The sequence below is a fragment of the Mus musculus genome, chromosome 13, assembly GCF_000001635.26.
Source record: "Mus musculus strain C57BL/6J chromosome 13, GRCm38.p6 C57BL/6J".
Classification (NCBI taxonomy): domain Eukaryota; kingdom Metazoa; phylum Chordata; class Mammalia; order Rodentia; family Muridae; genus Mus; species Mus musculus.
In genome coordinates this window covers 21462052-21489881 of record NC_000079.6, presented here as the reverse complement: position 1 = coordinate 21489881, position 27830 = coordinate 21462052, and the positions used below count along the sequence as shown (strand labels likewise).

At 43.5% G+C, this 27830-nt stretch overlaps 2 protein-coding genes, 1 long non-coding RNA gene and 1 other non-coding gene across 4 annotated transcripts; 3 read left to right on the top strand and 1 right to left on the bottom strand.

The window, feature by feature from the left end:
- Window positions 1-3480: 3480 nt before the first annotated feature.
- On the top strand, window positions 3481-3544 carry Gm23779. Its single transcript, XR_003950797.1, has one exon. It is a non-coding gene; the product is annotated as a U7 small nuclear RNA (small nuclear RNA).
- An 830-nt stretch (window positions 3545-4374) lies between these two features.
- Window positions 4375-11033, bottom strand: Zkscan4 (zinc finger with KRAB and SCAN domains 4). The gene is made up of 3 exons (NM_001039115.2): window positions 10373-11033; window positions 8452-8608; window positions 4375-6014 (listed from the first exon to the last, which is right to left on the bottom strand). Exons 1-3 carry the CDS (start codon window positions 10787-10789, stop codon window positions 5146-5148), a joined length of 1443 nt encoding a protein of 480 aa, NP_001034204.1. The 5' UTR covers window positions 10790-11033; the 3' UTR covers window positions 4375-5145.
- A 23-nt stretch (window positions 11034-11056) lies between these two features.
- On the top strand, window positions 11057-12265 carry Gm40828. The gene is made up of 2 exons (XR_873159.3): window positions 11057-11279; window positions 11659-12265. It is a non-coding gene; the product is annotated as a predicted gene, 40828 (long non-coding RNA).
- Window positions 12266-21380: 9115 nt separating this feature from the next.
- Nkapl (NFKB activating protein-like) lies at window positions 21381-22835 on the top strand. The gene has a single exon (NM_025719.3). It carries the CDS (start codon window positions 21441-21443, stop codon window positions 22626-22628), a length of 1188 nt encoding a protein of 395 aa, NP_079995.2. The 5' UTR covers window positions 21381-21440; the 3' UTR covers window positions 22629-22835.
- The last annotated feature ends 4995 nt before the right edge of the window (window positions 22836-27830 follow it).

Sequence of the window (27830 nt, the reverse complement as noted above, 5' to 3'; positions counted from 1 at the left end):
ACTCAAAAAACTAACTAACTAACACCCACAAAAAGATGTCATATACTCTTACCTATTCTACATTTTCTTATTAAGAATTTGGGTAATTATCTAAACAATTTTAAATATTTTTCCAAATCCTTGATTTATTATCCATTTGTTGCTCTTGGTAAAACCTGTCCACTCAATGCTTAGTTGGTTGTTAGGCCCACATGAAGCGATGCACTGCCTCCCTCCAGCAAGACTACAAAGCTCCTCCTCTTCTCTCTGCTGCCTCTCTGCATCCCCTTCCCAAAGGTTATTATTCGAATTCACTACAGAGAAACCAGAAAAAAAAAAAAAAAGCAAAACAAGACAACACAATAACAACAACACCCACAGGTTTCTTTATTAATGTAAGACAATGCTTGCATCAAGTTTTCTGATTATAAAAGGTCTTCACAAACATTCATATAATAACCAAGCAAATTAAAGACAAAAAGAAAATAAGCTGAGTAGTCCATGAGAATTTGAGTGTTGAAGTTTTAGGGCTATAATAAACAAATATTTTAAAAATTATTTTATTGTCACAGAATTTACTTTAAATCTGCTTAACTTTTATACCATGTCTCAATTTTTCTTTGAACCTGGAAAAATATCAAAGGAGGAAAGGATGTGGCTAGTAGCTTCATGATGACAGCATAAGTAAGAAAAAAATAATTAAATGCTAGATTCCATGGGTAAGTCTAAAGAATTTTAGAAGGCTAAATTAGTTTTAGTTGGGCATAAATGAGGGGATAATGAAGGCAAGGAAAGATTATAGGGCATCATTAAAGGTAGAGCCCTTAACTTTTGAAAGCCAGAAGTCAGCCTGTGAGACTTCCAAGCAGGAATTCAAAAAAGGTGCTGTGGGCAAACAGAACACCATGCTGGTGATTTGCTGAAGCCTGGCATCATTTCACAAAAAGAACCTGAGAAGGTATCAGTCTTCAGAAAACACAGATGATCTGGATGAAGTGTGTGGGCTTGAAAGAACCTAGTGGGGAAACCCCCACTCAATTTCCGTTCAGCGTGCACCCAAGAATCACAAACAGACGACCATCTTGATGTAAAAGCATGAGGTAGTTTAATGACGGAGCTCCCGCAGGAGACAGAGGTGTCGACCACATGGTGGAGCCATAATGGCGGAGCTCCGGTTCAAAATGTATCTCACACAGGAGACAGTGGTTTCAACCCCGAGGCTTGGAAGCTAGGAGTTTTTATAGAACAGGGGTGGGGCTGGGGGAGGAATTGGCGCAGTTTCACATGATTGGTCCATTTAAACATCAACAGACTGTCAGAAGGGCGGGAGATAGGGAGGCACTAGGCCAGTCAGGACATGTAACGACGGGCCTGCCCGGGCATGTCCTGGCCTGTTCTGCTATGTTCTCAGCCCCAGGTTTCAAAGCTCACAAACAACTCTTTGGGCTATTTGACATAAATTACATGAATCACAGGTCTCAAGTTTTATTTCCTTTCAGGCTATCATAAAAACCTTACTTCTTATGATTAACTCACAGCACAGCACTTTCCAGGTCCATACTGTGGGGCACTGTCCATTCAAGATTCCCAACCTGCTTCTTAGCAGACATATTTCCTCTGACAGTCTCCAATGGGATTTTAGTACACCCTTACCCATCACTTACTATTCTTCCACTTTCAACCTGCAAAGCAGTTTTGAAGGCATAAATAATAATGATAAATATTTGGTGTGCATCTTCTGACCTGGTGGAAGTTTTAGCTTAGCTGCCATAAACCTTGATTCAGTTTGATACAACGTGGAGAAGGATACAACGTGTCCTAAAATTTGGCTAGGACAAAGAACTGAGAAAAGTGAGAAGTAAGATGTTGAGTGTTGTCTATCTTTACTTGACTGATTTCAAATCTACTGGTGTTGTGCCAGGGAAATGTTAGTGAGCCTCAAGAACACACACAGGAGCCAATCTGATGCAATTAACAGCAGTGTCTTCATTCTATCCAAGCTAGCTTGCCCCACCCCCTCCTACCCCCAATGCACCACCATTGCACAGGACAGTGTTGGTGGTGGGGAAGCCCGGAATGTCTATGGGGCAAGCAGCAAACAGGGAACGTGTAGGCAAGAATCTAATTGGAAAGTTCTTATGGCCTTTAACATAATTGGCTGGTGTTGGGAGTCAGATCATAAACTTAACTTCTGCTCCCCTCTGCATTGGTAGTCGTTAGGCAAGGGGTGGGTTTGTTGTTTGGCTGTGAGTATTGTTTGTATAATATGTACATTAACTTTATGTTCCTCCTTTAGGAAATTTTCTCCCTTCCGTTTGTATAATATGTACATTAACTTTATGTTCCTCCTTTAGGAAATTTTCTCCCTTCCAAGATTATCAGGGAATGTCCTCTCTACCAAGGTTAATGACTACATGATAACCAGAGACAAGAGGACTCCAGGAGTCAAGGGTGTGTCTATGTTCTTAGCAAAAATGGTAAACACTGTAACCTTCAAGACAGCCCCCAAGGCTGTGGGAAATAAGTCTAATAACATGAGTTCAAAAATATATAATTTCTCAACTATGCAAAAATATATGAATGCAATATGAATTATATGAGGGGCTTCACAGACCAGCTGCACTGTGAGCCAGCTTGTCAAAACGATATTAAGGAAACAAAAAGATTTGAGGAGTAGTGATGGCAGGACAAGACAAGGACCAGCTAAGTTTATTGTTTGTGCTTACAAAGGCAGGCAGATTCCTGAGTTCCAGGTTAATCTGAGACAGAGTCAATTCAGGTCTAGGGGAGGTTGAAATGGTGATCTCAGAGCTGGAACCCACCCAGCTAGCTTATTGTCTGGTTTACAAAAGCAGGCAGATCTCTGAAATCATTTGCCATGGTTTTTTGTTTGTTTGTTTGTTTGTTTGTTTGTTTGTTTGTTTTCTTTTGTTTTAATTTACTTGCTGTCCTTTTTAAAGAATCAAGTGGCTAAGGTCATAAGATGCTGATTTGTGGAGGTAATCAAAAGGAATCCTGGAGTAAATGACTGAATTGATATGTAAATAAAAGACTGGGCTTTGGTCTCTGTACTGGCTAGTTTTATGTCAACTTGACACAGCTGGAGTTATCACAGAGAAAGGAGCTTCAGTTGAGAAAATGCCTCCATGAGATCCAACTTTAAGGCATTTTCTCAATTAGTGATCAAGTGGGGAGGGCCCATTATGGGTGGGACCATCTCTGGGCTGGTAGTCTCGGGTTCTATAAGAGAGCAAGCTGAGCAAGCCAGGTGAGGCAAGCCAGTAAAGAACATCCCTCCATGGCCTCTGCAACAGCTCCTGCTTCCTGCCCTGCTTGAGTTCCAGTCCTGACTTCCTTTGGTGATAAACAGCAGTATGGAAGTATAAGCCAAATAAACCCTTTCCTCCCCAACTTGCTTCTTGGTCATGATGTTTGTGCAGGAATAGAAACCTTGACTAAGACAGTCTCCAAGAGAGAGCTACTCAGAGAGGACTGCTTGGAAAGAGAACACAGCTTTTTAAGAATTTTTTCTAACAGGATTTCTGATTTTGGTCAGAAAACCCCCATTTTTTTTTTTGTAGCTTTTCTGATTTTGGTTGGAAAAATCCAAGAATTTTTTCTAACACTAGAGAGCTGTCTCTAGCACAGAACTGTCTCAAGCAGACTACAGAGCCAAGAGCTAGCTAAGAGCAGTATGGAGAGCTATCTCTAGCAGAACACAATGCTGTCAGCTTGTACTGCCCCCCACCCCCCATTGACTTGGAGTAGTTTCTTTCACCCCTTCCTCAGGACACCCTCCCCCCCACCCAAGGGGATCCTTGGCACTCCACCAGAATGTATTGTCTCAAACCATGATCCCAAACAAACCATTCCCTCCTTAAGTTGCTTTTCTTGGGTTTGTAGTCACAGCCCTGAGAAAAGTAACCAATAGTTTGAGCATTTATAGAATTGACATCATCTGTATCATTTGTTGTGCTGGCTAGTTTTGTGTCAACTCAACACAAAAAAGTCATTTGAGAAGAAGGAACCTCAACTTATAAAATGCCACCACCAGATTGACCTGCAGGGAAAGCCTATGGGCTATTTTCTTGATTGATGATGGATTTGGGAGGGCCCAAGTCATTGTGGGTGATAGATACTACCAGAGGCTGGTGGTCCTGAGTGCTATATATAATAAAGCAAGCTGAGCCAGCCGTTAGGAGCAAGCCAGTAAGGAGCAGCACTCCTCCATAGCCTCTGCTTCAGTTTTGCCTCCGGGTTCCTGTCTTGTGCTCCTGTCTAGTGATAGCGAGTAACAAATGAGTTGTGAGTTTAAATAAACCCCCACTCACCCACCCCAGGTTGCTTTTTGCCATAGTGTTTTTTTTTCACAACAATAGAAACTCTAACTAAAAATTTTATCTCATGAAAATAAGATTGCCTTTTATTTTCAGTTAAACTTTCACAGTAAAAGGTTAAAAAAAACAACAACAACAACTAAGTATGTTCTAATGGAGGTTTTTAGGACAGGAATGTCTCCCTACATCTTCAGAAGTTGCTGGAGGCATTCTTCATCATATTCTCTATCCGCATAAAGATAAATGGAATCTCTCTACTCAAACTCTGTAACACTGTGTACTTAATATGAAAACTGTAGGGCTGCCCCAGACTCTAGAACCTTAGCCAATTAGATGCAAACACAAATGGTCCTCGTTAGAACTTCTTCAGAAAGCTAGACCCAGATTTTCAGTGTTGAAGAACATTTCATCAGTCCCTGGAGTAAAGGTTTTCTAGCACCCATGCACAAGGCACAATAGGGTAGCTAAGACCGCAGGAATCTGACTAGACATAAAAGATTCCGATTGACAAAGAGTAAAGAAGGGACACTCCAAAATCCGGAACCATCCATTCAGGAGAAAACTGCTGGCTACGAGTGACGGTTCTGGAAGTCCTTGTAAATCCAAATGGTGGGAACACTTCAGTGCGATCTCATCCAGAGACCACCTCCATATCCTCAATTAGTAAGTCTCATTCCAGTTACTTTTTAAGCAGGAAAGATTATCCACCTCAAACTATAACATCTAATTCTGGACAGTGTGTATTGGCCACACCCTCTCTTCTGCAGTTAGTAAGGGCTCCAGGTGTCTTCCGCTCACTGGCAAGTGCTCACCAACCCCAGCAGGTGTGCTACAGATCACTGTGAGACAATTTTTTCCCCACGTGGCTCCTCTGATGTTGAGCAAGGTATGAAGTTCGGGTAAAGCCCTTCCCGCATGCATCACACTGGTAGGGTTTCTCACCCGTGTGGATTTTTTTATGTTCAAGAAGGCTTCTCCTCCGAGTGAAACTTCTCTCACACTCACTGCACTGGTAAGTCTCAGGAGCTTCAACATCTTCCCCCTGGCCTGCCACCGGACTCTGACCTTCCCAGGCCTCTCCATGCAGAGGCTTTGGAGCAGTTTTATCACCATGGATCCGCTGATGTCTCAGGAGATGTGAGCTACGCCTAAAGGCTTTGCCACACAAGTTGCACTGGAATGGCTTCTCCCCAGTGTGAATTTTGTGATGTTCAAGGAGGCTGCAGCTCTGAGTGAAGGTTTTCCCACAGTCATCACACTCGTAGGGCTTTTCCCCAGTGTGGGTTCTCTGGTGCTTGATGAGGTTGGAGCTGTGACTGAAGACTTTGCCACATTCTTCACACTCATATGGCTTCTCCCCAGTGTGAACTCTCTGATGAATGACAAGGGCAGAGCTCCCAATAAAGGTCTTCCCACAGTCTTCACATTCATAGGGCTTCTCTCCTGTGTGGATTCTCTTGTGTTTGGTCAAGCCTGAACTCTGAGCAAAGCTCTTCCCACATTCACAGCAAAAGTGCCGCCTGGTTCCTGTGGCACTCTTCTGTGCTGTCTGTAACTTGCCTTCCTGCTCACTGGCTTCTGCACCTGTAGGAATCGGGACAGTGTCTTCACCCAGGAAGCACACTGTCTGCTCAGGCTTTTGGTCCCTGTATTCTTCAGCTCGAGGCAAGTCCCTGGTCTCAGGCTTCATTTCCAGCCCTGAAACACAATTGTCAGCAAGCGTTTATTATGCTTTGCAAGGAAGAAAGCTCTGAGAAACATGGCAAGGAGCAAATGTTACAGAGCTCTCTGCATCCCAAGAACAAATATTTAAATGCAGGAATAAGTGCGTGAATAAATGGAACAATGGGGATGCTGGTGAGGGAAAAAAAAAAAAACTGATGTGAATCAGGATTAAATGGAAAAACAGGAAGTGTGGGGGAGGGGAGGTAAGGACCAAGACCAGGATCCACAATGGCCAGCCAGTCAACACAAAAATCCCTAAAAACCATTTAATAAAACAGGAAAGGTTTACTTGGTTTTTGTACCTTATAAGTCCTTTTCACTATCTAGAATAGTAGGATCTAAAAATATTTCCTGGATACCTCTTTTCTCTAGAGAGACTTTAGGCAGGCATCTAAAGAAAAGGCGGGGGTGGGGGCACTATGATGGGTGCGCAGTCCCTAAGAACAGGAAGGCTGAGATGTAAGCCTAAGATTAGACAGGAAAGGTTGGACAAAAGCAACCCAAACAGCAAGTAAAAGTATTTCTGAACCATGTTATAGGAAACTAAGGAAATAAGGACTCGCAGAAATTCATGGCCAGTCAGCGTTATGCACTGGCCCCCTGCTCTTCTTATTCCAGGCAGACAGTGTTCCCTACAACAGCTGACAAGGGGGTTCTACGTTAAAGAATTCTGTGGCTTCTGATAAGCCACATTACCCTCTGTGACTTGTTACTCTCCTCTAAGGTCAGGGACTATAGGCAGCATCTAAGCTCACTTCTAGACTTCCAGATTCTGCTTTGTGGCCCAGCCTCCCATCCCTGCCAGCGTACAGAATAGAAAGGGGGCAACATTCACTGAGCATTTATGTGAACAAATCCTAAGGATTGAATATGCTTCATCTCATTTAAACCGACCAGAACACTGGCAGCATAGAGAACAAAGTGACAGTCAGAAGGTTTTAAAACTTAAACAACCGTCACTAACAGGACTCCAGCGTGGTCATTCTGAAACCAGGCACACAGCAAACTGCTTCTGTGAGTCAGGTAGCTTCTAACACACAAAGGAAAAGACTTCGGGAGCAGACAGTGCCTGCCAGGTTTTTCTAAGGAAACTAGGATACCTGCCTTTCATCCCTACATAGATCCCTCTGAGATGAATCTGTTCTTCCCACCCAGGTGAGAGAGTCAGTAGCCCCTAAAACAGCTAATCCCACTAGGACCTGCATCTCATACTCTCAAACTGAGGTACATGCAAAGGCACATGCAAACTGTTTAAAGGGGCTCTTGAAGGGAGGTAAAGTGTCTAAAGATATTCCTCCACTTACACAAAACTCTAACCAGGCACTGTGGTACATGCCTGTAATCCAAGCACCCGAGAGTCTAAACAATGAAGATCTCAGTTCATGTCACTACATGTATGACAGTAAGTATTATCACATGATATATAACTGGTCCAGGACATGAAAAGGCTTGGAAAAAAAGTTTCCAAATTTCCAAAGATTTACATTGTCAAACTCAAAGTGAAGGCCCATTGAATTAGATTTTTTGTTTAATAAAATAAAACCTGGGTCTTAGGTGAGAAAAAAATCAGGAGAAAAAGTAAAAATATTATTATAACACCAAACACTGAGGACTTCAAGCAAGAAATGAAAGACTGAATGAATGTGAAAATCCAGGTTATGTAATCATCACATTAATTCCCCAAAATGGCAGGCTATATCTGTCCTCTGCAACTCTAAGTCTTTGAGGGCAGAAGCCTGGTGTTTATGTCCTTCACTGAGAGTATACTTTATTATAATTTAAGATGACAAAATAAGAGTTTGGTGGTAGCTTGGTGGCAGAATGCTTGCCTAGCATGGATGAAGCCCTCAGCAGGAACCCTAACATTGCCCAAAACAAACAAAAGAAAACACCTAAACTAACATTATTACCAAAAAAACAAAAAACAAACGAAAAAAAACCCATTAATTTGCATTTCTTGAATTGTACTTCAAAAAATACACGCAAAAACAAACAAACAAACCACCATCAATAAAGGGCCTGAGCAAAGCACTGGGTTAGAAAGGGTCAGAGAGCACAGAGAATCCTTCAAGGCAGCCAGAGAACAGAAAGGGCCTCTTACGTGAACCCCAAATGAAGACTGGTGCTGCTGGAAATGATGAGAAACTCTGAGTCTGGTGTAAAATTAGGAAGACGGTGGAGAACTGTAGAGAAAAATGCTGTCTTCACCACCGTTCTATTGCGGTTCTATTGCTCTCTTAGCATGTGCAAGGCCCTGAATTGGCTAGCTCTCTCTCTCTCTCTCTCTCTCTCTCTCTCTCTCTCTCTCTCTCTCTCTCTCTCTCTTCTTCCTTCTACCCATCCCTCCTTTGCCACCACCACCCCCCCCCCACACACACAGAAACATACTCACTCACAGATATATGCTCACCTCTGGCCTGTAAGGGCGAACACTCCAAAGATTCCTGAGATTCGTGCTTGAAGAGTGACTTCATTGCCTGGCAGTGGCTACTTTGTGAGTCCTGGGATGGTGTCACCACTGCCACCTTGCAGCAGAGAAGTTCGCGACTCCATTCTCCCGTTGAAACCTAAAAATCATTCATTTGCTTTTTATTATTCAATTGAACTTTCCCATCACACTTTGTCGGAGGACTCAATATTATCAGGCACTATTCTAAGAGCTTCATGAAAATGATAACTCATGGAAATGCAGAGAGCCTGTGGACTTTGGAATTGTTTGGAATTTTGTAACTGGAAACTGAGGCCCAGTTTAAGCGGTTCGTCCTTGTCTTGTAGCTTCTAAGTAGCAGTGCTGCAATGGGAGCTCAGGCAGATCAGTTGCACAGCCTGTGGATTAACCATGGCTTTGCTTCCTTGTTCTGTCCCTCTGTCGTTACGAAGGTGATGGGAAAATATACGAAAATGTCAACATTTCTCTAAAAACAATAAGCATACTAATTTCCACCCAATGGGGTTTTTAAGAAACTAACAAATTCAATTGCAGTATGTGAAGCCAAGTAACAGAGAACAGACAGGCAGTGCAGCCTCCTGAAAGTCGTTTCCTGGCAGACATTGATAGCAAACGGATGCTCAGAGTTTCCTACATCCTTTTCAGAGAATAAAGTTCTAAGACTTGAATTGACTTCCCACTGTTACAGAGCTCAGGACAACAACTCCAAGTCTGGAACCTTGGTCTCCTGGCCACAAGGGGTTGCAGAAAAGAAATCCCCTAAAACAGGCCAGAGTGTGTTTATACATGTTCGTGTCGCCCTCAACCATAGCCAGAGATGATTTTCTATGCAGTCAGTGGCAGTTAATTCAGAGATTCATAACTGGCCCAAGAGCTGAGAATAAGTGACTATCCAGTGTTCATCCTCAAACAGGACATCGACATCAACCCCTGACTCCCAGGGCTCAGTGAGCCTCGTGGAAGACAGGACAGAAAAATCGTAAGAATTGGGGAATGGCGACGTGTAATTCAAAAAGCTACCTTTTGGGAAAGACATGGGTACTGACCCATAAACTCACTGACAGTATGGTTACTGCACAGGATCAAAACAACACGATCAGCCAATGGGACAGCAAGTGGCACTCATGGAACTTGGTAGTTTACAAAGGGGGAGTTGTATGAAGGGGAGAAGGGGATATGTGGTGGCTGGAGGAAATTGAAGCCGAGTTGTTGGTGAATATGATGGAGACGGAGTGTTGATGTGTATGAAATTTCGAAAAAGGTTTTGTTTTGTTTTGTTTTGCTTTAGGTCAGAAGATAGAGGTAAAAAACACCCTGTTTTCTACCAAACTCTTAAACAAGGTATACAAGAATTTGGCTAGAAAAAAACTCTTAGATTCTAGGCTCTAAGAAAACTGTGGAATTCCTCTCCACTGTCAAAGGAAGAACTACATTTGTGTGTGTGTGTGTGTGTGTGTGTGTGTGTGTGTGTGTGTGTGTGTGTGTGTGTGAGAGGCATAAGCATCATATGACTGCCAGCAAGCCACGGCAGATGTTGTTTCACGTGACAAGCCAATAAAACACCTACAAAGTCATTTGTGCCTATTCCACTGCTCAAACCTGTCCTCGTGTCTTACTCACCACACAACAAGAAGTACATATGTAACCTTTCAGCACTCTGCTCGGCACATTCTACCCCAGCCTCACTAGGAACGAGTTCTTCCACAATCCTTTTATTTTCCTTTATGCGATTAACTATCCTGAGGGGCCCAGGTCAGTTCGCTGGTTGCCTCAGGTTTCCAGCATAGACAGACTTTGCGGGCTCTAAGCAATGCCTTCCTTGGATCTTGCTTGGTTTCTGAAAGGCACAGGACATGGGTCTAACTAAACCTGTTCCTTCTACCTGTGGAGGTGTGTCATCCAGCTGCCTGTCCAAGTACTCCAGCAGCGCCACCACCTCCTCCCCGCTGTCGGGGTGCTGCTCGCGCACCCAGGTCTGCAGCTCCCCTGGCAGGATGGTCAGGAACTGCTCCAGCACCAGCAGCTCCAGGATCTGCTCCTTGCTGTGCATGTCTGGCCGCAGCCACTGTCTGCAGAGCTCGCGGAGCCGGCTCAGCGCCTGCCGGGGTCCGGCTGCCTCTGGGTAGCGGAAAGCACGGAAGCGCTGGCGGGAGCGGTCAGGCCCAGGACTGCCCAGCCAACTGGTCTCCTCTGCCAAGGGGGAGGCCTCTTCCTGTTCCACTTTCACCACTAGAAGCCCAGTGCCCTCTTCTGCAGACCGAGCGTTTAGGGCTGCGGACGTTCCGGGTTCTCTAGCCATTCTGTGCCAACTCCAGGCTCCTCTAGCTACAAGCTGTATCTGCAGAAGATTCTCGCAAGATGGGAATTCAGACTAGATCTATCTCCTCCCTCCCCTCGTGCTCTGGGTCACCAAAGGCACAGCTGCAGAGGTGTCACCTACAATCCTAGTCTTCTGCACTCCACCCTAAACCCACAATATTCTCAAGGGATGCTCGGGGCAAATAAACTACATCCAGACTCTGGTGGAAGCATTGTGGGAACCCAAGCCACTTCCGGCGCCCTCTAGGATGCGCTTCTCTGTGGTTCTTTCCAAATTAACCCATTATTGTTGGGGAAAGGATTGTAGACTATGGGTAACACAGGAGTATATGTTTAAGCAGAGGAAGTAAGTTATCCGGGACCCTTGGTTCTTTCTGATCTAAAGCTTGCCTTCATAATTGTTACAGTGCTGACTCGAAAATTCAGCTGGCAAGTAGACTTTGCAGAATGGGGAATGCAGGTGGGAAAAGGTAAGAAATTTGGTATGTCTTAGAAACCGTGAAAGAAGCAGGACACTCACTTGTCTGAAGGGGCCTGTCTGTCCCTGGTCCTGTCCTCTTCCTGCTGCTCCCTTTCCTCCCACTCCAGGCCAAACTACTTGAGAGAAGAATCCTCCAGACACGGACTCAAGATCCTACTTCCCACCACTTCTTAAGACACTATAGGCAGTAAAGAGCCAGTATAGTCTACTATGGCACCTATCCAAATAACTAGAGATTTCCAGCTCTTCAGCAAAAAAGTTTGTGCATTACAAGCATCCAAACTCCCTCTATGCACTTCCAGAAACTTTCTAGTCCCCAACCCCATGGACATCCCATTCCAACTTCATTTCTTCCTGTTTCTCTACAGCCTGGCTGACACACTAACACAAAGGTTAGATGCAAGCACTCCCAAACCTGAGAAAGGTGAACTGTCATCAACTAAAAGAAACTCAATAGACCGATCTGCCAGGTGCCGTGACAAACTTTACTTCGGCCATGACTAGAACCAAACAACTGTTGTGATGGGTGAGGTGGTGCAAGCTTCCTCCATCTGATATTCTTGCTGAGGCTGTTTCGAGGTTTAACTGGAATCTGATCTTCCTGTAGAATCCCATGGAAAACTACCCAGTGCTATTCTAGGAACGGATGATCAGAATGCCCTAGCTAAATTACCTAAGCTTTGTTGAAATTGCTTATTTGTTCAGGAAACCCCTCCAGCTAAGCCTTTATCTTAGCTGCCTATTTGTGTGGAATCTCTTTGCGGCTGTCTAACTGCTTGTCTTAAATTCTTTTAAAACTGCTTGCTTTGAACTGCTTGTCCTGTGGTCTCCACTACAGCTACCGAGGGAGATGCCTTGATGAAGTCTCTGCACTCAAAAATCCCATGCTCTGGACACTGGGGGCCACATCCAGATGCACCCCCAAAACTTGGATGTGGTCCCAGCTGGCTGGAATAAAGACTTTGATTGTATATACACTGTGTCTCAGTTATCATCTCTGGTAAGCTTCCCATAACACTGTAAAAAGATACAGCTAAGACATTGGGGAAAACTAGAACTCAGGAATACTAAGCAATTATTGGAAACTTAACTGTTAGAATGGTACTATGGTTTTTATAAGATTTATTTTTATTTATGTGTTTGTGTGAATACCATATGTGTGCTAGTGCTTGCAGAAACCAGACAAGGACGTCAGGTCCCCTGGACCTGGGGCTGCAGGCAGTTGTGACTTGAACTCGGCTCCTGTCATAGTTAGGGTTTCTATTGCTGTGCTAAACACCATGACCAAAAGCAACTTGGGAAGGAACGAAGTGATTTGGCTTACAAGTTCCAATCACAGACCATTATGAAGTCAGGGCAGGAAGTGAAGCAGAATCCTTAGAGGAATGATGCTTGCTGGCTTGCTCCCTGGTTTATTTGAATTGCTCTCATGTATTTCCCAGGACTGCCTGTCCAGAGATGGCACCATGCACAGTGAGGGTTTCTTTCAACATCAATCATCAGTCAAGAAAATTCCACAGACTTGTCTATAGGCTGATCGGATAAGGTCATATTTTCAGCTGAGCTTCACTCTTCTTAGACAACTCTAGTTTTGTCAAGTCTAAAAACAAAAACAAAAACAAAAACAACTAACCAACACGGGTCCTTCAAAAGAACGGCAAATGCTCTTAACTACTAAGACATCTTTCCTGTCTCTCTGTCAGTTTTTGTAGTTATTCATTAGAACTTTATATGGAAATACTTGTACAGATGGATGAGCCAATAGAATGTCTAAGATTTGCTAAAGCAAACTTAAGGGGAAAAAAAGAAGGTACCATAAAATAACACAAACGTGATATTTGTTGAAGCTGGGTGAGCGGCATATGGAGATCCATTGTAATGTTCTTTGTACAGTTATCAAAAATTTTTTAAAAATTAAAAAAAAACACTTCCATGGCAATTTTCTTTTTAATTAAGCAAGATCCTGCCTTACTTCATTAGTGAGTAATTCAGTCCAAAAGCTACTAAGTAGGGCTAAAAAGAGATGGGAAAGGAGATGGCAGCTCAGACCAGAGTGAGGCCCCATTCTGGTTTAAGCTGTTGTGATATGTATTAATCCTGTCCATTTGAGTGGATTTGGAAAATCCATACACCTTCTATACTCTGGTCACAAAAGCTATAACCCCACAAACTGAATATCATCTTGATGGATTCATTATAGGATGACATAACCGGGGTGGGGGTGAAGAAGAGGAGGCAGAGCCTAACTGGAGGAAGTGGGTCTTTGATGCTTTGCCCTTAGGGGCTATGACTTTCTCTGGCTCCTTCATGTATTCCCTTTCTCTGCTTCTTAGAAATCTAAAATGTGCAGAGCCCCTGACTCCTCTGATGACCACCATCCCTTTCCTGCAACAATGGACTGAAATCCACCTAAAAACCATGAACCAAATAAGTCTTTCCTTCCAATATCAGGAATATCACCACAGTATCACACAATTAACTAATATACAAGACGTATTAGTTGCTTTCTCATAGCTGTGATAAATACCTGACAACAAGCAACTTAAGAAAGACACATCTGGGCTCTCAGTGTGAGGGTACCACCATCCATCATGGCAGGAGCATGGCAGCAGAAGTGGCATGAAGCTACTTGGTCCTGTCTACATCCTAGCATATCAGGAAGCAGGGAAAGAGGAAGCCTGATGTTCATCTGGCTCTCCTTTTCTTTAGTCTGTGATTCCAGCCTATGTGACAGTGCCACCACCCACATCACCGTGCTTCTTCTCCACTCAGACAGTCCTCCCTGGAGACGCCAACACAGACACATTCAAAGGTGTCCTGGTTAGTACCACAAGTTGTTTATTCATTTGGGAAGTAGGTGTGGATGCATACCCTTGAGCACATGATCCTGACTGTGGAGGCCACAGAAAATCCTTGGATTTCAAATTCCATTGCTCTGAAGTTCACCATGTAGCCTAGGCTGGCTGGCCAGTGAGCCTGGGTGATTCACCTATCTCAACCTCCTCTGCACTAAGACTACAAGATTTTTTTTATACCAGTGTGTGGGGAAGTGGACAATGAAAGGTAGCCTGGTCCTCGGTTGAGCTAAGGCTAGAAGCCCCAGAGACCCTGAAAGGATGGTATGATCTTTTCCTGTTCCCGGGTACCAGGCTTCTGTCATGAGCCACAGCCCCCCCCCCCATAGATTTGTAGCCACCAGTCACGTAAGGACATCACCCCAAGCCCCTCCACATGTAGATGAGGAAAAGGACATGACTTGGGTCACATAGGCTCAAGACAGAGATGGCCATTCTAATAAGGTACCTAGAGGCCTGGAGGGCTTTGCCAATAAGCTTTCCTTCCCAGACATTCCTCTCTGCAAAAGGTATTTAATTAATCTCAGGCTCACACTGAGAAGTGGGGTATGGTTTTACACATCTACTTTCCACTATGGCAATAAGTGATTTGGAACCACAGACTGTCCGTTTTCATCAGAATCTGTTGTGGGGAGCCATGGAGAAGGCCTTCGCCTACAGAGCTGAGCCGCTGTCTAATCTCCTGTAGAAGGCCTCTCTGCACTCCCAGTCACAACCGCCACCAAGCCCAAGCCTGCTGCCATCAAGCCAAGGTCAATCACCTGCTGGTCAGCTTTGTCCCACCCCCAACCCCCACCCTGGCCCTGGGTTAGATGAGCCCATGGTTCCCGGATTCTGTTCTCAGCTCTTCCACGACTTTCAGCAGCACTTGGGTGTCCAAGAGCTTGGGAACTCCATGGTCCCAGTCTCTTCCAAGGCTCAGGGACCCCTGGAACCGTGCATCAGACTCTGCTTTCCCACCCCCGAGCAGTATCCTGGGGTCTTACGCGAGTTCGCAACCAGCCAGGAAAGACGCAACAAACCTGAATCTTCTGCGGCAAAAGCTTTATTGCTTACATCTTCAGGAGCAAGAGAGGAAGAGCACGGCAGAGAGAGGCAGAGAGGAAGAGAGAGAGAGGGGCAGAGAGAGAGGCAGAGAGAGGGGCAGAGAGCAGAGGAAGAGAGCAGAGGAAAAGACGAAGAGGAAGAGACTAAGAGACGAAGAGGAAGAAGAGGGGGAGTGCCAGAACCCTGTCCCTTTTAAGGAGAATTATCCTCTGCCTAGGACGTGTCACTCCCTGATTGGCTGCAGCCCATCGGCCAAGTTGTCATCACGAGAAAGGCAGAGCACATGGCGGGAAAACTGCCCCTGCACATGTGCAGATTATTTACTACTTAGAACACAGCTGTCAGCGCCATCTTGTAATGGCAAATGTGAGTGCGGCTCCCCACATCGGGGCTTCCCTACAGCTCAGCACCCGCCACAACAGCGTGGGGTAAGTGCAGTCAAACTCCCCAAGTCCCACCTCATCAAGCTGTGGAGCCCTGTGGCAGAGTGGATGCGGAAACCCAACCCTACACCAATTTTGGAGATCAAACTCAAGTCCTCGTCTTTCACAGCAAGCATGTTGCTGAGTGAGCTATGCTAACATCACACACACACACACACACACACATACGCACACCTTAATCCAACAAATTAATTACCACACCAGTCACATCATTTGATAACTGAGTCCAATTGCAGGTTGTGTGAAGATAATTCTAAGTAGGATTAATTAATCAAATAAGTAAGTATACTAAAGATATTAGAATAATTTACTCTATTGGAAGTGGTAAATATTGAAAGCATTTACAATGCATCCTGTAGTATTAGACTGAGAGTTGAGATGTCAGTGTAAACCAAGGTCTCATTATCTATAGCTCCCTACAGAAACTGGTATCCAGATATGCTATATTGGGAAACCAAATAGAGTAGGCACCTCCATCAGATTTCTAGTATGTTAGTTTGTAAAGGCACATTCTTGATTAATGAGTGATGTAGGAAGGCCTGTACCACTACAGCCAGTATCATCCTGAGGTGGTGGCCCTGGGTTGTATAAAAATACAAGCCAAGGGAGTCATGAGGAACAAGCCAGTCAGCAGTGTCCCTCCATGGTCTCTGCTCTAGTTTCTGACACTGGGTTCCTGACTTCACTTCCCAAGATACTATTTGTTATATTTTTATCACAGCGTAGGAAGTAAAGTAAGACACCAGATACAAAAGGCATATGCCATGAACAGACACACACGCACGCACGCACGCACACACGCACGCACACTGAAAACAGGAGTCTTCCAGGGACAAGACGTTCAGAAGCTAACGTATCCAGGAGTGATTAGGATCCATATATCTCAGTCCTTCCCTACTCTTAACTCTCTTGCTCTTCCTAAACCAAGAAGAAAGGCATCCTCGAGGCTTGAGTCTGTGAGTCTGTATCTCTTCCAAATGTGCTGTCTCTGGAGCTGTGGAGAGATTGTTCACTGCGCATGTGCTGTTCTACCTGAAGACCTGAGTTAGATTACCAGTACCCACATCAGGCAGTCATAACCACCTGTAACTTGAGCTCCAAATAATCCAACACCCCTGAATTCCGCAGGCATCTGCATGGAAGTATTTACTCATACCTACACAAAGACACATAATTTATTTAAAAATAAAATCCTTCTAAAGAATATCCTGGTTTTTTTTTTCACCCACCCCTTAAAGGAAATCATCTATTACAATGAGAATTTACTGGCCCCCATCTGTTGAGTGTAACTTTAAAATCATGCTACCAGGGTGCTCAGCCCACGCTCTGACCTCTCTCTCAGTTCCCTTTGCTCCATCCAGCTTAGCCCAGGATCTATCTCCACCATCCCCCAACCCGTAAAGCCTGGAGGGAGCTGCTGTCTGCGCTCCATAGGCTCTCTCGCCTTCTCTTTTGTTCCTCCCAGCTAGCTTTGCCAAACTGCCAGCTACCATCCTGGCTTCTCTTTCTCTGCCCACCTTTGTTCCACAGATGAAAATACTTAGACAGCTTTATTATTTTAGAACTTGCCAGATAATATAATCGTTGGACACAGAATCTCTTGCCCTAACCTTATCAGCTAGGCTACAGCAGCTAGCCTCTGCTAGTGGCGGAGGCAATCAGTTCTAGTTTCCCCAAGATCTTACATAGTTATATGGTGATTCTTCTTTCAAAGTCTGGCAGAAAAAGCTCCTTCTCTTTCCTCAAGTCTCTCTTTCTTCCTAGGACCTGGAAGTCCCACTTACACCACTTGCCCAGCAATTGGCACCTGCCTTCTTTATCGACCAAGTCAAAAATAAATAAATAATTTAAAAAATAAATTAAGAAACCAGACCTCACTATCAGCACCTCCCCCTACAATTTACAAAAGACCTTAACAGGGGAGCAGGGAGGAGCATAACAGAAGCTGGTTATAAAAACTCTAAGAACAATGTGTCTATTTCAGAAAGGAAAAAAAAAAAAGGAAAATTAGTTACAGTTGCAGCGCTTGGGAAGGACAAGTAGGAAAATCAGGAGTTCACCCTCATCCATGTTGCAGAGATTCCATACAGCCTGGGCTACAGGAATCTCTGTCTCAAACAAAACAACACAAAACAAATTTCTCTAGGACAATCTTCACATTCTCATCCAGTAAGTTAGGTAAGATGGCCTTAACCCTACTTGCAAAGCAGTAGATGCTGCACAGAGAGACTGATGGTTGCTCGAAGTCATGCGGATGAGCCAGAATGCAAATGTGTTTTCTGCATGGTTTTAACCACTGTACAGACATAATCCCCATTTGATGTTTAGCAACCTCAGGTACTAAACACTACTCCATATCAACTCTTTCTCATTTTTGCAAATGATTCTCATTAGTAAATGTGTTAATTGAAGAAAAGTAAAATATTGCCTTTATAGTGTTTTGTGTGCAAAGATCATTAAATATAATCTAGAAAAGCAGACTAAAGCAATTTGGAAGGGAACTTAATCCCAGCTTACCCTTGCTGTTAATTTGTTCTTTAATTTGCTTGTTAGGAATTTCTTAATGAATACATACTGGGATAAACTGATATTAAGTGCCTGTTGATTCAACACTGTAATACCACAAGCACAATCTGTCAATATTACCCTGAATTATATCACAAGTCAATCAGATGAACGTGTAGGACACTTTACAAAATGGTCACACAGGACTCTTCAACGTTATGACAGAAAAAAAGTTTAGTCTTATTTTTTGGATTGCTATAACTAAATACTTTACACTGAATGGTTTATAGACAACAGCAATATACTCCTTTTGGTTCTGGAACCTGAGAAGCCACAAGTGAGGGCACCATCTAGCTATGGAAGGAGCAAGGCAGCTCTCTGAAACTTCTTTTAAATCAACACTGATTCCAGCCATGAAGGCTAAGCCCTCATGCTAATAACTTCCAAAAGGCCCCACCTCCTAACACCAATACATTGGTGATAAGACTTCAACATGTAAATTTGAAAGAACAAATAATCGGGCCATAAACAGAAGTACAGGCAGAGAAACTGTTATAGACTTATTTTATGTTCATAGGTTTTTGGCAAATGTATACTTGTGTACCAAGTGCAAAGCTGATGCCCACAGAGGTCAGGAAGAGGCACTGGGATCACTGGAATGGGAGCACAGAGCACTGTGAGGCACCACGTAAGTGCTGGGAACTGAACCCAGTTATCTGGTAGAATAACCAGTGCTTTTAAACACTGAACCACTCTCCAGCCCCCGAGTCTAGATTTTTAAAATATTTTTTTCAAATGAAAGATATTATTAGGACATTATGTTCTGTCCCATCTTATTGTTTAGGAGTCCTAGTGTCAGAGCCGAGTGTGGTAACACGTTTATAATCCAAACAGTTGAGAGGTAGAGGTTGGAGGATCAGGAATTCAAGGTCAGCATTGGCTACCTAGAGAATGTGAAGTCAGTCTGGATTACCTGAGACTTTAGACATCTCAACAACAACAACAACAACAACAACAACAACAACAACAACAAAGCAAAACCAGAGGGCTGAAGAAATGGCTCAGCAGTTAAGAGTACTTGATGCTCTTCTGAAAAACCTGAGTTTGGCTCCCAGCACCCACATCAGGCAAGTTGCAACTACCTGTAACTGCAGTTATTGGGACTCCAACATCCTCTTCTGTATATACAAATGGTATGTACTCACACAGATACATATAAATCACTAAAATCCTTTTTAAAAGACAAACAAACAAGAAAACAGGCACAGCTTCAGCAAAACATCATTTCTAAATTCTGACTTACCTTATTTTGGGAGTTTTTCAGATGAGCCCTGCCTGCTACATTGTAGTGCCTGCTTCCATTTTTCAGATTAGGGAACTATTATTTTACGTGAAAGTTTGCTGTTTTAAATTATGGGGTGTAGCCGGGCAATGGTGCACACCTTTAATCCCAGCACTTGGGAGGCAGAGGCAGGCAGATATCTGAGTATGCGGCCAGCCTGATCTACAGAGTGAGTTCCAGAAAAGCCAGGGCTACGCAGAGAAACCCTGTTTCGAAAAAACAAATAAACAAAAACAAAAAAGTTATGGGATGTAAAGTACCTTCAGAAGGTAACTGCAAGTGGCGGATTTCTGAAGAAATGTCCTTAAAGAGAAACCTTGTAAACTAGTGAATCTATGTTTCTGGAGCAGAAGTCTGCGAACATAATGCTCTGGAATTCACTTAGCTCAGAAACTTAAACTCAAACTTTAGTTCCAGAAGTAATTTAGGTTTTGCTTCCAATAGAGAGGAACAGGATTGTTTGCTAAGTCGCCAGCAACTGAACCTTTGGCAAGGCATACTCTAAGCAGTTACCCAACACTCTTTGATGCAGAATCTCATGATTACTTGGGTTTTCTTAGTTGCTGGGACTGCAGATCTGCAGCAGCACCAGGCAGCTGTCAAGTCCCATCGAGGCAGGTAGTTGGAGTAAAGGCAATAGGAATCCTTCACTAACTCAGCAGAAAAGATGGAGACAGGAATGGAAAAGGAATGGTGAGCCATGCGGTGGTAAACATATGACTCTAAGAAAAGATCTAACAAAAATCTAAAGGAAGAGATGTCTGTGTTCCATAGTTCTACTCCACTGGGCAAAACTGAAAGACGCAACCCAAATTTAGATTAAAATCAATAAATTTATTCTTACTGATAGTAAGATGGACTCAATCTTATGACCAAATTGGGAAACATAGAGGGCAATGGGAAGCATAAAGGTGGACATTACAATTATCTCCCTTATATGAAATCCGCAGCTGTGTGGGAAATTTGCTTTGCTCCCTTACACAGAGATAGAGAAAACGGCTCGTCCCTTTTCCCACAGGGAAAGAGGGTTACAAAAGCCAATTATCTCGTATCAGGCGCCCCATTCTTTCGTTCTTATCTCGCAGCAGTAGCTTCATTCTGTGGAGGATGCAGGCTGCTAGGAACTCATGCGAATCAACAGCTATTTTAAGCGATGCCTGGTCCAGAGTTAAGTTTTCTTATCCATCACAGTTCTGCTTATGAAAACCTTTAATCTTGGTGCTTGAGTGGTGCCTAGCAAGTTCCAAGCCAGCATATGCACCACTTAAAAATAAGCAAATAGAAACTTTATATGCCCCAGTACAGGGGAATGCCAAGAAGCGGGAGTGGGTGGGTAGGGGAGCAGGGCGGGGGGAGGGTATAGGGAACTTTCGGGATAGCATTTGAAATTTGAAATGTATATAACGAAAATATTAAAAAAAAAAAAAAAAAAAAAAAAAAAAAAAAAGCAAAGCAAATAGCCTTAAGGTGGTGGCCAGCACTTTTAATCCCAGTACCCGGGATGCAGAGGCCTGTGAATCTCTTGAGTTCCAAGCCAGCGTGGTCTACAGAGGGAGTTTCAGGACAGACAGCCAGGACTACACAGAGAAAACCTGTATCGAAAAAATAAAAAGCACAGCAATACAGACAGACAGCAGGACTCATTAATGATAATTCCTTTTGTTTCCCCTGGGGCTCAAGGTGGGGAATGTAAATAGTGAGAAGTGAAGTGACTGTCCACGCCCCAGAGGTTGAAGAGGGCTCTTGCGCAGGCTCTGGGCTGCTTCCCGCTTCCATCGGAGGCTCAGCGCCACGGTTCGGACTAGGGCTGCACCGGGCTACGCCCCGGAATTGACCCGCCTACAGCCCGCCCGTCTCTAGTGCGCCTGCGCTGTGTGCGGGTTGTGCGGGAGCTGCGTGCTCTCTGTGTTGTGACTTCTGGAATAACCGCCACCGCGGTGGTTGATTGAAGGCGGACCATGTCGCCTGTATCCCGATCTCGCCCTAATGAGGACACTCTGGGCTCTCAGAAACGACGACGTTTCTCGGAGAGCCCACCGTCGGCGTTACAGACTAGCCGATCACCTCGGGGAGGCGGTTTCGGCTCTCTCCTCAGCGGTCCTGAGGGGCTCCAGCCTCCGCGGGGTGCTCAGGGCGTCCGGCCACTGCATCCCATCAGCCGCCCCAGGTCTGGAGAACGACCGCTACCGCTGGGGATCCGTACGCTTGCCTGCTCTTCCTCTCCCATCTGTGGTGGATACCGTTACCACCACAACTATGCGGGAGATCCTTCGTGGGCTGAGGACCAGGAGAAGGAAAAGGAGGAGAGTTATAGGCAAAGGAGGCTGAAGGAAAGAGAGAGGATTGGAGAGCTGGGAGCGCCTGAGGTATGGGGACTGTCACCCAAGATTCCTGAGCCAGATTCTGATGAACATACACCAGCTGAAGATGAGGTGAAGAATCAGAAGAGTAGCAGTTCAGATTTCACCAATGAAGAAAAAAGGACAAAGACCAGTCATTCAACAAAGAAAAAAAGAAAGAAAAAGCCTTCCAAAAGGAAGCATAAAAAATATTATGACAGCAGTTCAGACTGTCATTCTAGCTCTGATAGTGATAAAAAGAAAGTTAAAACCAAGAAGAAAGAGAAGAAAAAGAAACATCGGGCAAAACAGCTCAAGAAGAAGAGGACTAAAAAAGAATACAATGACATAAGCTGCAAAGCTTCAGAAAGGGACTTGCCAGAAGATGCGTGGATGGAACAGTCGATGAGTGCAGAGAGCATGGATTTAATAGGCCCAGAAGCACCTGTGATACACACCTCTCAAGATGAGAAACCTTTGAATTATGGCCATGCTCTGCTTCCTGGTGAAGGTGCAGCAATGGCTGAATATGTAAAAGCCGGGAAGCGTATCCCACGAAGAGGTGAAATTGGGTTGACAAGTGAAGAGATTGCCTCATTTGAATGTTCAGGTTACGTCATGAGTGGTAGCAGGCATCGCCGAATGGAGGCTGTAAGACTGCGTAAAGAGAACCAGATTTACAGTGCTGATGAGAAACGAGCCCTTGCATCCTTTAACCAAGAAGAGAGGCGGAAGAGAGAAAATAAGATCCTAGCCAGCTTTCGAGAAATGGTGTACAGAAAGACAAAAGGGAAAGATGACAAGTGACAACCTGTTTGTTTCACTGTGGGACGTTTAACAACAAAGGCTTTGTATGGCCAAAGTAATAGTAAATGGTTTTACCATTTACCAGTGCTATTGTACCTACTGTGTTAGTAAAAAGCACTTTTTGAGATGTCATTAAAATTTTTTACAAACATTGCAGAAAAATGACTAAAAAGTTGAATGTCACTTCAGTCCATGATTTACCTCCCTAAAAAAAAAAAAAGTCTCTGTATCCTTCCATGGTTTTTGTGCATATACAAGTTTGTATTTTGCAAAATAGAAGTTAGTACTACTAAACTGAAAAGTGCCTAGTCCCCCATCTGCTACGGTGATTTCCCCCTAACCCCGTCAGGAGGATTTTAATTTTTGGAGTCATTTGTCCCCGGACAAAAAGAACGTAAGAGCAATGCCCAAGAAGCTGAACGTTTTGGAACTATTTGGATCCAGTGGGCAGTGTTCTTCTGACTGTAGTTAGCAGACTTGTTTAAGGAGATGGAATTTTGTAACTGGAAAGTCTGGGAAACTGTTTCTAGCAGGATGTTAATACACCTTGAACTTTTTCCCACCATCCTTTTCTATGGCTCTGTTTTCTTTAAAGTGGTTTCCCTTTTAAAACAAAAGAGCTGCCAAATCTCTTGAAAGAACATTTCTTTTTGAAGGGACTGGGCATTTTCCACTTTGAACCAATGCTGTTTCTTCATAAGATGAAAGTAGCACCAAATGCTGTATGTTGTAAAAGTGAGATAGGAGTGCTCTTCATCCGACCCTGGGCCACACTCTCCTCTGTTCCTACTTAGTACCAATGGGGCGATCACTGGCTTGACCCAAATGGTATGCATATATGCAAATGCCAATGGTATACAAGTCTAGTGCTAACAATATTCTGGTAATCTGTTAATATATACTATTCTTGAAATTACTGATATAATAGAACTTTTATAACCACTTTCTGGAAGAGATGAGTTCATTTTGAACATCAGAACCTAGTTTAGTCTGAAAATAGATATAAAAATATGTATATTGTGTTTATCTGCAATCATTAAGAGGTTGAGGTATTTCCTCCTAGAAGCAATATTGAGAATAGTTTCTTCTCTGCCTATATTACTGGAAGTTACTGAAAGCTTTATCCACCACTAACTTAAGGCAATCATACTGAAGTGGGTTTACAGTAGTTTACTTAGGGGGTCATTCACTTTCAGATTTTTATGCATGTTTCTTTCATGTGTCTTCACTGAGTCCTAGTGAAGTATTTATTGTCACTATATCAGAGAAGGATTTTTAAAACAAAATTCTCTGAGAAGCACTGGATTTTCTGAAAGTTCTTCATTAACCACAGTGACCCACCCTGGTAGAGGAGCGAAGAGCTCGTTGGCAGGCAGCCTTGCCCAGTTTCTGAAGCACCAAGTCCATCTTTTCCAATCATGTCTCAACTTCAAGCAGACTATAATAAACATCTCTCAAAGACTGCTCTGCAAATTATCTATTCCCACCACCTCAATACCATCTTATGTTTTCCACTTGTTTCACCACAGTGAGAAAAGTGGTTCCTGGGTAGTTCCTCAAGAGCACCTGCTCTCAGCTACCAGCACCCAGTAGGCCCTCTATAGGCTGTATAGTCCAAGCTCCTCACCACAGTGCCTTATTTGTAGGTCTTCCAAGGTCACTGCCAGAAAGAATATTTCTGACTTGGTATCCTAAACAAATTTTCACTTTAAAATAAATGCCGTTGCCTGGTGAACAGAATAGCTGGCTCATGAGCACAGCAGGGATGGTCAATGTGGATGCTACATAGACAGGTGTGGCTATCGGAAAATGTTAGGCAGAGAAGATAGACAACCAACAAATGCCTGCTGCGGTTTTGAATTTTAAAATGTGTGTGTTTATGACACGTTTGTAAAGAAAAACTTGGCTTTATGGGATGAATCCTGTTTGAAATGGACACAGGGTTTATCCATAAATCAAGAGGGAAAGCAGAAGATCCAGTGTGCTTAAGTCTTCCGAAGGGTAGATTAGAGCCACCTAGAAATAAAAACACATGTAAAGGTGTAGGGGACAAGATGGTTGCAGAGCATGGAAATCTCACCTCCAAGGAAGACCTCATATTGAGCTGCACGTAAGAGCTGAGATAAAAGGACACCTGCATTGAGTGTATAACTTGCTTTAGGTCTCCCCAAGGGCAGCTGAGGAAAACTGGTGGAAGCTGAGCTTCTACGTCAGCACATTCCATTTTTTAGAAACTATACCTCACTATATAGAGTGGTAGACACTTTATTTTTTTCAGTTAACAGTACATCTTGGAAATGTTTCTGTTGGTATAATATAAACCTAATTTTGACATGTTTTTATTGTTTCCATTGTATTGAAGTGTTACTGGATATAATGACTTAATGTCATTAGAAATGAACTCAAACCAAAGAGATGTGTTGATTCTTGAGATGGGGATAAAGAGCAGCCCTGGTGGAGAGACAGCAGGCTGGTGGCCCAGGAAAGAGCAAGGACTGTGGAGACTTTTTCACTCCGTTTCATCAGTTGTGAGCACCAGCCTTGAAACAGATCTTCTCTGTTTAAATATTTATTGAATAAAGGGGAAAGCAGTGTTTTGAATATTGTAAATAAGTGGATAAATCTGTAAGTGGCCCTTAGCCACTGCCACCATAGAATGTATGATCTACTGTGGTCAAACTTGAAAAGGGTTAAATAATTACAAGTTGCAGCACACTGTGAGGGGAAAAGGCTATAAGTCTAAGAAATTGGCTTTTCTGGAACAGTTATTAGTGAAAAGCTTAAAGTCACATGTAAAACCCACGCTTTGGTTTGAGTAGGCACTACCGCGGTCTTTTATAATTCACTGGGTCACAGACCAACATTACCAACATTTTAATTTTTCAAAATGCTTTATGTCTTTGCTTTTATGGTCGATGAAAGTGGCTTTTTATTTTCCCTTTTCAAGAGCAAGGCATCTTTTTCACTATTTCTGATCTTGTAGTTATTTAATGTGAAGTGTTCATACTTGTTTTATTTGAGGAATGTTGTTCTTATTATCATAAAAACTCTTCAAGTAATAAAAAGTTAACTTCTTATTAACTGTTTTTGCAAACATTTCTTTTCCTTTTGCTTGGTTTTCTGATCTTAATCTTTCTCATTTGAGAAAAGGGGCTGTGATGGTTTTTGTATATGCTTGGCCCAGGGAATGGCATGATTTGGAGGTATGACCTTGTTGGAATAGCTGTGGCTTTGTTGGAGTAGATATGTCACCGTGGGTGTGGGCTTTAATGCCCTAGTCCTAGCTGCCTGGAAGTCAGTATTCTGCTAGCAGCCTTCAGCTGAAGATGTAGAACTCTCAGCTTCTTCTGCACTATGCCTGCCTGGATGCCACCATGTTCCTGCCTTGATGATAATGGTGACTTGATGACTGAACCTCTAACCCTGTAAGCCAGCCGGAACTAGCCAGGATTCTCTGGAGTCACAGAACTTATAGGTAGTCTCTATATAGTAAGGGAATTGTTGATGACTTACAGTCTATAATCCAACTCCCGACAATGGTCAGCAGCAGCTATGAATGGAAGTCCAAGGACCTACCAGTTGCTCAGTCCCACAGGGCAAGCAAGTGAAGAAAAGAGAGAATCTTCCTTCTTCCAATGTCCTTATGTAGGTCTCCAGCAGGTGTATCCCAGATTAAAGGTGTGTCTCACCAAGCCTTTAATCCCAAATGACCTTGAACTCAGAGATCTCCCTGTCTTAATCTTCTGGGATTCATAGCCACTATACCTCAAGATCTCCATGCCAAGATCCAAGTCAGAAATTTGTATCTCCCAGCCTCCAGATTAGGATCACTGGTGAGCCTTCCAATTCTGTATTGTACTTCATTCCAGATATAGTCCAGTTGACAACCAGGAATAGCCACTGCACAGCCCCAATTAAATATTGTTCTTATAAGAGTTGCGTTGGTCATGGTATCTGTTCACAGCAGTAAAACCCTAGCTGAGACAGGGGCCATCTGAGTAACTCCAGCTTCTTTGTGTGCACAGTGGTTCTCTTGTATAGTTCACTCACCATGGGATGCTGCCATCAAAGAGCAAGCTAGATGGTACATCTGCCTTAAAAGAAATGTGTAATTTGATTGTATATCCCATTTCCTTCAGGAGGCTATGATATAAACAGACAACAACTTTTTATTTGAAGTGATTTTTCAGGGAATTGTGTAACTCTAGGTTGTAGAATAAAAAGACAATTTCTAACATTTGAAGAAATCAATAGAATCGTGTGTAGACCCATCTCTACATACACACATGCACACACACTCCTTCCCACCCCAAGGCAGGATTTTATTATATAGCCCAGGCTTACCTTGAGTCTTTAACTCACTCTGTAGCCCAGGATAGCCTCCACCTCAGGGGTTTTCTGGGATAATACATGTGGACCGTATGTTTGACTTTAAAATCAGGTTAGTAGTAAACTCCACTTGTAGTCTCCCCTCCCCCAGCCTGAAACCTGCTTGCTCAGGGGTGGAGCTTGCCGCTCAATTGTTCTGCCACGCCCACTGCTGGAGCTTGCTGCTTTCTTGTTCCGAAGCCATCACGTGGTTACCCTGCTACTGGACTCCAAGATTATTTGGCGGGAATTGGGTCCCCTTCCCCTGCTTCATAACTGCGTGCAGAATAGTAAAATTGAGCTTTGATCAGAATGACTGTCTTAGCTGCATCTTTTTCTCGCCCGCCTAGCCCTTCTTCTCTTCCAGGTTTCCAAAATGCCTTTCCAGGCTAGAATCCAGGCCTGTGATCTACTGGCTGGACACAACATCCACTGATACAGGAAGTTGATCAACTCTCCAGAATTAAACAGAGTTTAATCGGTGTGGAGAAAGTTAATTGGTGTTGCTAATTAACTTATAGTTGTTCATTTTTCAGCATAATTTTCTTATTGACCATTATGTATGAGTTTACAAAAACACAGTACTTCATAAAATATGAAAATCTCACATAAGAGGGTCCTAAAATAAGTAATTTTGTGATATATGTGTGTATCTGTTTGTGTGTGTTTGGTTTGGGCATTTTTTAAGGCAGAGGTTTCTCTGTGTGTCCCTGGCTATCCTGGAACTCACTCTATAGAACAGGCTGAACTTGAACTTAGAGATCTATCTCCCTCTGCCTCCTAAGTGTAGGCACTAAAAGCATGTGCCACCACCACCTAACTTCCTTCCTTCCT

What these genes read in the sequence shown, in the direction of transcription:
- Zkscan4 (NM_001039115.2), bottom strand. Translation starts at nt 10,789, where the DNA reads ATGGCTAGAGAACCCGGAACGTCCGCAGCCCTAAACGCTCGGTCTGCA. An exon ending in TGGATGACACACCTCCACAG is followed by an intron (nt 8,609 to 10,372) that starts GTAGAAGGAACA and finishes AATGATTTTTAG; the next exon opens with GTTTCAACGGGAGAATGGAG. An exon ending in TTCGCCCTTACAGGCCAGAG is followed by an intron (nt 6,015 to 8,451) that starts GTGAGCATATAT and finishes ATTGTGTTTCAG; the next exon opens with GGCTGGAAATGAAGCCTGAG.
- Nkapl (NM_025719.3), top strand. Translation starts at nt 21,441, where the DNA reads ATGTCGCCTGTATCCCGATCTCGCCCTAATGAGGACACTCTGGGCTCT.